This window comes from Saccostrea cucullata, unplaced genomic scaffold, assembly GCF_032062105.1.
Source record: "Saccostrea cucullata isolate Sc308-1 unplaced genomic scaffold, CSIRO_AGI_Scuc_v1 ctg7, whole genome shotgun sequence".
Taxonomy (NCBI): domain Eukaryota; kingdom Metazoa; phylum Mollusca; class Bivalvia; order Ostreida; family Ostreidae; genus Saccostrea; species Saccostrea cuccullata.
In genome coordinates, this window is record NW_026935080.1 from 255988 (window position 1) to 267755 (window position 11768).

The 11768-nt window shown below is 35.9% G+C and overlaps 1 protein-coding gene across 1 annotated transcript; it reads right to left on the reverse strand.

The window, feature by feature from the left end:
* Positions 1–220: 220 nt before the first annotated feature.
* On the reverse strand, positions 221–11759 carry LOC134241816 (zinc finger CCCH domain-containing protein 18-like). The gene is made up of 18 exons (XM_062723836.1): positions 11586–11759; positions 8738–10493; positions 8429–8464; positions 8065–8206; positions 7602–7684; positions 7025–7126; positions 6616–6758; positions 5993–6137; positions 5542–5600; positions 5320–5442; positions 5115–5216; positions 4923–5015; positions 4683–4751; positions 4298–4555; positions 3887–4107; positions 3229–3410; positions 2336–2450; positions 221–1773 (listed from the first exon to the last, which is right to left on the reverse strand). The coding sequence occupies exons 2-18, from the start codon at positions 10481–10483 to the stop codon at positions 1547–1549; spliced, it is 3846 nt and encodes a 1281-aa protein (XP_062579820.1). The 5' UTR covers positions 10484–10493; positions 11586–11759; the 3' UTR covers positions 221–1546.
* Between the last annotated feature and the right edge of the window lie 9 nt (positions 11760–11768).

An 11768-nucleotide genomic window follows, 5' to 3' on the forward strand; every position in this document is an offset into this window, starting at 1 on the left:
TAGTTTACCCCTGGTAAATCGCAAAATAAAGTCAGCGTGAATATAAGTTGGTTCACAGTAATCTTTGTTTGCCAGGATACAATCACATACATGTTCTCTGTGTCCTCAAAGTCATCATTTACACTGCACAGTGTACAAAAATAACACCTGCAGATTTCCAATGCAAATTAGTTATCCGTACAAGAGGTAAGACATGTACTATACATAAATGACACAGAACCATGTTTAAATCATTGATTTTATTTTGAAATCCTAGTAAAATATAGGCAGGTTATCAGAATTCATCTCTCGACATCAACAGATGTGGAATATCGAAGAGCTAGACAAACAGCAGGAAATTATAGTACTTGCTTCATGCAAGTTGATAAAAATGTACATATTTAAAACTTCCGTTTCGCTAATATACAAGTCCAAATTTGTACAAAGCAAAATATGTTATCCCAATGAGTGTATAGTAATAAAAGTAAATGTGTACAAATTGAGGTTCATTGCCTTCATTTGAATATTCACCTAGTAATCAAATATCATATTGACTTCTATTTAGGAAAGTTAAACCCATTATAGTGCCACAAAGTTTCCTTACTTTAAAAAAAAAATCCAGTCAATCATAGAAAAATAATCAGTTTACACAAAACACTATTAAAGTCAGACGACACATTCCTCAAATATATGTTTTGTATCTCTTAGTATTATATAAAAAATATTAATATTTGTCATTCTTCTCTGATATCTACATTGTTTGCAAAAAGTACACCAAACATTGTGATACAGGCCTTCAGAAGACAACCCATAAGAAATATATAAGAAATACGACCCTGTGGTATATTGTCCGAATGCCTGGTAAGGTACCCTAATTTTTTGAGAGGAAACTTCTTTAAGTACCTAGGCTTCAATGACAAATTCTTAGGAAAAATTATATATTTTTGAGGAATGTGTCGTCTGACCTTAAGAGACATTTTGAAAACAATTTTGAAAATATAATGAAATCAAAGTCATTACAAACTATATTTACTGATCTAAATAAATTGCATGGACAGTGAAATACCAGTATACACTGTAGACTTATTTGTGAGAACAAAGAAAAGAATTGTAATAATAAATGAATTAAAATCCTTCACAAGCACTTGTTTTACAAGACACAGACACTCATTAAACTGCCATGCTATTGTCTATAAAATTACAATATGATATTTACAATATATACATATACAAATATATCTTATAGCAAATAGTATTTATGTGCCATATAAAATGATATTAAGATCACATTCACCTATTTCAATCTTTGCACATCAGTGCAATCAGAAACAATTTGGTATTCATATTTTCCTTTCATAAAATGAGGATCCGCAGGCATGAGGGAAAAACATGCTCTTTCTCTCTTTCAATTTTCATCATTCATAAAAGCATCCTTAAAACCTGATATATAAGTGACAGGGCCGTGTGAATGACAGAAATATTTCTAGCTTAGTGAATATCTATGAAACATTCCTTTAAAAGAATGCCATGACAAGTTCCGAGATTAAATATCCTATGTCCCCCTTCATCAATTCAACTTTGACCTCTTGCGAGCGATGGCATCCTCCACGGCCTTCAGTTGCTTGAGGAGCTCCTCCCTGCGAGAGGATGTGCTCTTCTTCTCTTTGGGGGCACTAGCGGCAGCCTGGGGTCCTTTGGGGGGATTCTTTGTAGGAAGCGTTGGTTTGGCAGCAACCTTTGTAGGAGAAAGAGGAGCTGCAACAGCTGGTTTTTCTGGTTTCTTTGCTTTTTTATCTGTAAAAATTACATAAGGAGAGATCAAGTCAACGAAACTTTTCCTAGGTCATTTTCTCCTACTGAATATTGTAAGTGATTGCATAGTTAATCAGTTCCACAGAAATCAAATTCACTTGATAATTGATTTTTTAACTGATTTGACAGCTGATATTTTCCTTGTAAATCATGACGTAATACAAAACTATTGTTTCAGCATCTAGTACATGTATAAGCAATTTATAGTGTTATGGTTGTCAATGACCACCAAGTCTCTTTGTTTTCCTGCAGTAGATAATAAAAATTCCCTGTTCCCCCCAGAGAAAGATCTCTGGAACTCTATTTCAGCCAACATATACTGGCAGTAAATTAAAGCAAGAAAAGTAACATGATATGCTTAGCTTGTCTATTAAAATTTGGATGTTGTGAATTCCATAATCTTGCCTTATATGAAGTAAACATTCAGTCTATCTCAGCAAATTCAACTGTTTTAAATGTTTTCTAATCCAGAATGTTGTTTTATCTGGTAAATTTCTTTGGAACCAGTTGTGTCTGAATGATTCAGGTTTGACTGTATATTTACCTGGTTTTGAGGGTACTGGTGCAGACAGGGCTGGTCTCTTGGCAGGAGGAGCATCAACATCTACCGAGGGCCTCTTCTTGGACACCATGCCACCAGGTTTATCCTTCTCCATTGGCTAATACAAAGAGCCACAAAATTAATATACAACTTTGATGAAGAAAATTTGGAAAAGTCTGTCCTGGTGTGTTAATAGGGAATAATGCTTAACCCCTTCCATGGCAAAGATCTTAAGCATTTTTAGACAAATTGATATTAAGATTTCAATTTATTTTGGGGGTATTTCTTGTAATTTTTGTATATACCAATATATTCTGAAAGCAGGTATTGTGTTGTTTCTGAAAATGATTATAAAAATTTCATTTCAGTTGCCACGGCAATGAAATACACCATAATCATGCTGGAATTTTCATTTATTAAACAATGATTTTCATTCTAGTTTTTTGCATAGTTAAATATATAAAAAAAATATTGTATTGTTGTGGACATTGAAAATCATGAAATGTTGTACATTTTTTTTTACAAACTAATTTTAAGTATTTTGGGGGGATTGGTTAGGGTTGGGATGTAAACACGTACCAGAATTTAGCATTTTTACATATAATGTGTTACCCCCCAACATTGATTTCAGGAATGGCAAATCGCTCAAATAGTGATCAAAGTTTTACTCAAACTAGCAAAACTGGTACAACCAATTAAAATATTTTTATATATTATTTTTCCGTATTTATTTTCTCTTTCCAACGGTGCAAGATCTATTCTGATATGTCTACTTTTAACAAAGTTATGAATGTTTTTTCACACTATACTTGTTTTTCAAGTCAGAGGCGTAGAAATGCGTATATGCCATGTAAGGGGTTAAATAAATTGTACTTATAAATGTTTCAGTTAAGTACCTTATTCAGAAGAGTTAACTTGATGTTCTGTTTTGATCCCACCACCTTCAGTGGATCTTTAGGCTTGGATGTCACTGGAGCTTGACTCGGTTCATTGCGACTTCCTCGGGAGGACCTACTGCCAACAGTTGCTGCAGGTTTCCTCTCTGGCTTACCAGGCTGAGGGCCTTTTCCTGTTTTTGCTGTGAATAAATTTATTGAGTTTTACTTAAATGCAAAATGAAATGCATGACCAAAGCTTGTGAAGCTTGTGAAATTCTGCCATTCATAAGCTCTAAACATAGGTAATCAAAGATTATGAAGCTCAACTCAACGAATGTTATCAATTTAAGTAATGCAAATCTCACATCATATTTTCTTAACAGTTAGTATGTATCCTGACAACAATATTCAAGCAAGTTCTGTAGGTCTTAAAGTTCATTGGGGATTGACCTGTACCAAAACTTAGGTCAGATCGAGCATCCAAAGCAAGTCTGGTAGTGTCCATCCCAAGATGCATCATCCATGCAAGTTTGGTCAGGGTAGGGCTCAGTTACTTGGGAATGGACCTGCTCCTAAAACTTTAACCAGGACGCCGACGGTATAGCATAAGCTCATCTTGACTTCATCAAGGTGAGCTAAAAAGCAAAATCTTACTTCTCTTCTAAGAGTTTCCTACCTTTCTTCTTCTTGGGAGAGACAGGTGATCCCTCTTTGGCCCCGCCCACTCCTCGGTACAGGTGCTCTGAGTCTGCACTTCCTGAGGAGCTACTAGAGGAGTGACTGCTGGCTGAGGACACACTGCTGGCACTGGAGGACCGCGAGGACCCTGACGAGGAGGACCTGCTCCTCGACTTAGATCCACTGCTGCTTCTGTGACCTCGAGACTGACGTCCAGCTCTACCAATCAAAACCAGTGTTTCAAGACAAGTGCACAAGTATATATAAAATATAGCAGCAGCATGTACAATACTGGACATAAGCCAAACTTTGTTTAATATGCTGTGTGTCGTTTTTAATATTTGTAAGAGAATAAGGGAGGAAATAATACTGGTTGTGATACTGTGAAAGAATTGAACACTCATCTAACCTCTGAGGTGGTCCCTGGCCCAGCCGCTGTGGGGGCTGTTGAAGAGAGGGTGGCTCTGGTTTATTCTTAGGGACCCTACCACGATTGAGATCTTGCTGGGGGGCCCCAGGTATTCCTGGTTGAGAGCGTTGTCTTCCCAATAGGGGACCACCAGGTGGTACTTTGCCGGGTGGACCACCTTGATTCTGACTTGGCTGTCTTCTGATTGGTCCAGGCTGTCTTTGCTGACCAGAAATAGCACTTCTTGGTTTTCCTCCACTACAAATCAAATGTGTTGGTCATACACTTTTATTTCATTATGTATAAAATTAACAAATTTGTAAATTCTGCTTATACATTTCACATTTTTAAAATAACACTTTTGGACATTTTTTGAGATATTTACTCTTGTCTTCCTGGAGGATGTCTGCCATGTGGACCTCCCATACGTTTCATTGGTGACCTGGTTGGAGATCTGAAAATGGGAGAATTTCGAAAAGTTCTGTTTTTTTCAATATTTCATTATCCATATTTTGCCCTTAGAAACCAATTTCTGTGAAGATTGTACTTAAGATTTGATGCAGTAGATTCACATTTTAATTCCAATAACAACATTTTCATGAATACAATTGATTAGAAAACTTACCTTGAACTAGATGAGGTACGACTACCAGAACGACTACTGTATGAACTATAGGATGATGATCTTGACCTTGAACGTGATGAACCCGAGAATGACCTGGAAGCAGAATTAATAGTATTAAGAGATTTTACAAATTTTTAAATCTCAGTATGAAGTTGTGTGCAAAACTATTCAAGATTATGCAGATTTGATTACCCTGATGAAAATGAAGATGAGTAACTATAAGATCTTCTAGATCGCCGTCTTCCCCTTGACCTACTTCTTGAACCTCTTGGTTTCTTCTTTGGTGACTTTGACCTGCAATTAGAATTTAGCAAATGAATCTCACATAAAAATGTACTAGTTACATATATGTAAATGTAGAAGTTGCGAACTGAGATAACTGATTTCCAACTCTCACCTTCTCCAAGGGTCGTGCCATACATCAGCTGTGTGTCTGTGTACGGGGGCATCCCTCGTCTCCCTGGGGGCAGGTTCCTCTACCCACGGCTTACTTCTCTGGGAGGTCGGCTTCCTCTCAAATCTATCAAAATTACAATGTACATTTACATTCAAGTTATCTACTTTTTATTCTTTAATTATTTTATTACTTTGCAATAAAAATCATAAAATATTAAAATACCTTTCTGCTGGATGCCGGCCTGGAAAAGGTTCCCTGACAAATTTATGATGCTCTCTTTCCTACAAAATATATAATAACATTGAGAATATTTGTTGTCATTACAGTACCTTTTGTTTCTTTTCCAAAATTGATTGGAACCTCTAGCATTGGAAACACTTTAACATGTTTACAAATTTTGGATAGGGGGTAACATCATGCAATTGTTCATATGATTAATTTAGGATTTCCCATGAACTGTAGAGGAGGTATTCCCTTTGGGAATCTTACCCTGTGATAATGAGATACTGGAGGTGGTACTCACTGGGAATCTTACCCTGTGATAATGAGATACCAGAGGTGGTACCCACTGGGAATCTTACCCTGTGATAATGAGACACCAGAGGTGGTACCCACTGGGGATCTTACCCTGTGATAATGAGACACTGGAGGTGGTACCCACTGGGAATCTTACCCTGTGATAATGAGACACTGGAGGTGGTACCCACTCTGGCTCCCTGGTCCACCGGACCTCAAAGTTTTCATATTGACCACGCTGCCATCCAATAGGACTAGGAGATCGTTTTGATGGCAGCTTGTCATAATATTCATCATCATACCTGAAAGTTTAAAGACTCTGTCAAGTGGGGGTAAATATGAACTCTAAAACTAATCATAAATTTTTATAACATTTTCACAGCAAAAAGAAACTGTAAGGATAAACAAAATGTAGGATGTGTGTGTCAATTGTTTAGTAGAAAGTATTTGCACTTAGAAACAGTGTGATTTATTTTTCCATGAAGTAGATTTCTAATACAAAATAACTGTCTAATGATGAACTGAAATAATGTTTTGAGAAAATAATTTGTTTTAGATCTCCATGTGTAAATTAATTTAGAAAAAAAGACACAATAGAAAAATAAATTGTCAAAAGTTCATGGACTTCATTAAAAGTTATGCAGGAACATTTTTTGTAGAAATTACTTGATTTCAGAAGATAAGTCCAGTTTTTCTATCAAATACAAGATCTAAAATCAGATGTTGAAAAAATTGCAGAAAAAATCTGAATATCTATAACTCTGATGTCAGTAAGCTTACTGGTCATAATATGGGTCCCTGTGCAAGGTTTTGTAGCGGTCATTTTCCTTGTTAAATTCACGCTCTTCCTCTACAGATAAATTAAGTCGCTTGTGCTCAAAATCTGTTTCCTGCTCTTTTCGCATGTTAGCTTTCTTTAATTGCTGCAACAGGAAACAGTGAAATCCTCAGCAAATTTCTAATAATAGTTTGAACATTTAATAATTTATTTATCAGATGAACAATTTAATTAAAAATTGTGAATTTTCAAAACTTTGTTTCAAATTGTGCTGTGTTTAACAGAAAGAGAACTTCATGCAACAAGTTAAAACAGTTTAACAAATTTAATTTTATTATGTAACTAAATATTTTTATATTGATCTTTTTTGAACCAAAACATCCTATAAGTAAGAAACATCAGACCACTTACCTCCTTAGCGTGCCTTAGGCCTCTCTCCCAGGCTGTTTCTACTTTTGGAGGCATGGGAGGGGGAGGTAACTCTTCCTCTTCAACCTCTTCTGCTGCAGGCTTCTATCACGAAACAACAGTAAAATAAACAAAGACCAAGACACTGCTCACTGAAATGCTCTAATTCCATGACATTTTTAATGAGGCTGGGGGGTCAACAAAGTAACCACAAATTAACAACCAGATTTACTGGTCACTTATTTTTTAAGATACGATATCTTGTGCTGTCAACTATCATTTGGCAAAGAAAAAATTCATACATTGAAGTTTTAAAATTTGATCATTTTTGTATATATTTATATGGAGCTCTTCCTCTAAAGGAGGTCAAAATAGTCTGAAAATGGCCACCACCCCTCAGCCCCTTTAAGTAGTTAGAGGGATCTTTCCTTTGATGTAAAATTTTATAAATGAAAATCTACAGTAATTGACATCATTTAAAATAGATCAAAGTATTCTTAATTTATTTTTTTAAAGATTTAACATTACATCAGATAAAGTAACTGCATTATTTGTATGTAAACAATGCCTTTAGAAATACCTCTCCTGGGCCTTGCCAAGGACCACTGCCCTGCCCATAACTTGCAGGTCCAAACCCTGGACGCTCAATCATCCTGTAGTTGCCTACATGATAAATTTTGGAACACATCAATCATGGGCATGTTTGGATATTTTTTTGTATAAAAAGTGACTTATAAACATGAAACAAATAAGTTTGTGGTTAAAACTTCAAATACAACAAATAATATCATGGTATAATATAATAATACCGTAAATCACTTTTTATTCACGAAAACTTTTATATTTATAAATACATGATAGTGTGCTAGTGAAAAATTTCATTCTTGAGTATGTAAGTATTCTTAAGGACACTACTCATCCGGCAAATGAAGATAAGATACAGCATCTGTAGCAAGCAAAAATTTAGTGATCTTCAGTGATAATATAAATTAAAATTTACAATGGATTAAACAAGTTATGAAAGATCCTCAAAATAAACTGACCTTTATCATTGACACCTGGATGAAGGAATCTACAGTTGTTTCCCCAAGTACAGGCCCCTCTGGTAAAGAATCGACAGATGGGGGGAATAAAAGGCTTTCTGGATCCCGGCTCTCTGATTTCTCCCTCCTCACAATCCTCATCCTAACATACATACAGAGAACTTCGTAACAAAAAGTTTTTATTGGCATATGTGTACTTTTGACATCAAAAATATAGAATTTTAAAATATTAGATGATCAAATACCTTCACATAAACTTTATAAACATGTTTATTTTTAGCATAATTAATATCTAAATTCAAAAAGTGAAGACTAGAAAGTTGAAAACACTTTACGATATACATGTAATTCTAGTTATACTTACATCATCTAGTTCACCATCATCAGAATGTGCTTCACCCTGTAGAGGACAAAATTTATTTATTAAATTTTTACATAAAAACATTCAAAAAATGCTACCTTCATAAACTTCAGCCAAACCATATTTTTCACAGTGTATTTTTGTGGAATTTTTCCACTAAAAATGAAGAGCTGCACACAGATTTCAAATATTGATGAATCATAAATAAAAGTCTTCATAAATAACAGTTTGTAACCATGCTAACTATCTAACAATTGTTTATTTCTGTTCATGTTTATAACTTCATTACTTATCTTTATAGTACACACTTACCTCCTCAGCCTCTTTCTTCTCGACCTCATTTTCCCCCGCTCTGCTGTCATCTATTTTCTCTTTGTCCTCGTGGCCCCGCCCCTCGTCCTCCCCGACTTCCTCATCATAATCCAGCTCTACCTGCTCCTCCCCCATGCTGGTCTGACTGTGAAACTTTTCCACCTTCCTGTCTCTCTTCACCTCTGACCTCTTGGAGGCTGTGTCACTTGACTTGATTGACTCTTTAACAACACTGTCTACTTTATAGTCGTCGACTTTTCCATCATCACTAAAAGAATCCTCCTCATCTGATATGTCATTGTACATTTCACGTCGCCGCTTCTCCAGGTCAATATCTGACAAGTTACCGTCCTCAGATATTGGCGAGGCTGCTGATTCTAAGTCCCTGATGGGAGTTTTCTCCCTTTCCTGAAGGTCACTTTCCGGACTATTTATATCTTCAGCCTCTGCAAGAGGTCTATCACTTTGAACATTATCCCCTTTTTTGGTTAAGTCTAAATTCCAGTCATCCTCTTCCTCCGGAAGTTTTTCTTTTGCCACATCTTTCTCCTCTTCCTCCTCTTCCTTATCAGACAGTTCGCCTGCCTCACTTTCACTGATATCCTCCGCCGGTGACAAAGGATTGTCCACCTCTTCCTTCTTATCCACAATTTCTCCTTCATCTTCTTCCCCCTTGTCTTCCTCATTTCCCTGACTAAACTCAGACTGAGACACTTCATTTGACTGTGATTCATTTTCATCCTCACTCGAAACATCATCGGTTCCTCTCATGACATTTAAACCAGAATTTTCATCTACATCCATTGATTCCTCATTTTCTCTTACTGAGTCTTGTGTATTGTCATCACCTGTTTCCCCTTCCTCGACAACTTGTCTGCTTTGATCCCCATCCCATTCATTGTCTTCTTCACTGTCGATATCACTTCCCTCTATGTTTCTACTACTAAGATTGCCCTGATTTAATGTTAAACAGGGCGGAAATGCTTCCCCATCACTTCGCCCCTCCTGACTTGACCTGTCTAAGAATTGATCCTCAGAAACGCTTCCTTCATCATTGTCACTTCCAACTGATCCAATATCAGCGAATGGTCTAGTTGGTAAAACTTCTTGATTTGATGTTTCTGCTGCATTTTCAAGTGAAGTTCTACTTGCATTTTCAAATGAAGTTCTACTAGACTGCGTGTTTTCTACATCTTCCTGAGATGCGCTATTCACTGTTTCACTATCTTCTAAATTTTCACTCACATTATCACTTTTATTCTCTATCTCATTTTCATTATCTAAGGATTTTTCAGTGTCTAAAGATTTTTCTTCAGCTTGATTCTCCTCGTATCTTAAGTCTGACAAATCACCATCAGCATCAGATTCCTTTTCAGGTTCACAAGTTCCATCATCTTCAATCTCCTTTTCCACATTGTCATTATCTTCCTTACTTTCAGATTCATCACAGTTACTTTCACTTGTTTTTTCTATACCTGGACTAGGTATATTGTCATCATTGACACTTTGAGGAGTTTTAGGACTGGTTGAATCTTCCTCATTTTGTTTATCTTCTCCCCCAAGTTCCTCTTCTACTTCTCTGCCTTGTGAAGGACTACTGATTTCATTGTCTTCCAGGTTAACTTTCCCAGAAATTTCTTCATTATGATCGTTGTTAACATTACCATTTGCTACTTCATCACTGGTATGGTCAACATCAGAGTTTTCATCCCTGGTTGGTGTTACTGCACTAGCATCATCATCCATTAGGATTTCACTTAAAAAGAAAGAAAAAATGTCCTTATATTACACAGAAAATCTACAGAGATAAGAAACCATGCCAAACTTGTTCTCTCTAGATTTTTAGTGTATTATTGGGATGCATCTACATTTTTCATCATAAGAAATTGGCACTTCTGTTGTTTTCAGAGTTTCAGTTTCAGTGCAAACTAACAAGGACGTTTTGGTTTACTGCATCTTTTATACAACAAGTTCAAATTGAAAAACGGTTGAAGGGTCCTATATAATCATTTTTAAATCTAAATCTCACACGACACCGGAAGGAAAGGACTAGGTGTGGATACACTTTGATTAAAATCAAGCGTAAAACGAGGCACCTCTTGAAATCTAAGATAGCAAGTGTCGTACCTTCACTCTTTTTATAGCGAGCGCAGCAAGCGTCGCAAAGCGAGCTCAATAGACTAACGTGTAAGAACAGAGGAAATTCGGAATTGTACATACGTCAAGCAAATTTTGTTGTGAAACATTCCCAGAATTCCTGCACTACCCAATGTCCTTTGCGCGAATAAATAAATAAATAAATAATAACATAAAGCATATATATCAGGCTTTCAGTTTGTAGAAATCTTTCAAATAAACAAGAAATAACTCTGCAATGTTTTTTGACAAATATTGCACTAGTTCTATAGTTTCAAACAGACGCTCGGCTGTCTCCGTAAGCTCCAACGAGCTTTGTGACGTCATATGACGTCACAGCTAGTCGAGATGTCTCGTGCGGCTTGACGTTCGAAGTGGCTGATCAATTTAAGTGTTTTTTATGGTACAACTGCGCTCGCCCCAACGGTCACACTGTAAAACATATTATACATCCAACATGATATTTTTAAAATGTGCCAATTTTAGCTATTTGTTATTTTTATCATAATGAAGGTATTCAGGCAAACCTAGAAAAAACAAATAATACACAAAATACACCATCCTGAAACTAAGCACCTCTTATTATGAACACTATCAGAAAAATTAAAAGTGTAGTTTCTGTGTAAAAGAAATTATAAACCCATAAAATATTAGAAAATAATGATGGAACAATGTGCTCTAAATATATACGCAATTTATGTGCTTTTCTTACCAGTGGATCCAATAAAATACAAGCCGATCTTTAATTTGGTGATCTTGGGTTTTGTTTTAAGCTATGAATTTTATCTAGTTAAGTCTTAATTACAGGAAAATAATAAAATAACCGTAATTCCTCACAACTTGACCGACTCTATAGACGTCGCCATTTATATTTTGTGATTGGTCTGTTGAAATC

Excerpts from the sequence above, each read along its gene's own strand:
- LOC134241816 (XM_062723836.1), bottom strand. The coding sequence starts at position 10,483 with ATGGATGATGATGCTAGTGCAGTAACACCAACCAGGGATGAAAACTCT. Across the intron at positions 5,601-5,992 it reads CAGTGTCTCATTATCACAGG|GAAAGAGAGCATCATAAATT; the intron begins GTAAGATTCCCA and ends TATATTTTGTAG. Across the intron at positions 5,217-5,319 it reads TGGCACGACCCTTGGAGAAG|GTCAAAGTCACCAAAGAAGA; the intron begins GTGAGAGTTGGA and ends TTCTAATTGCAG.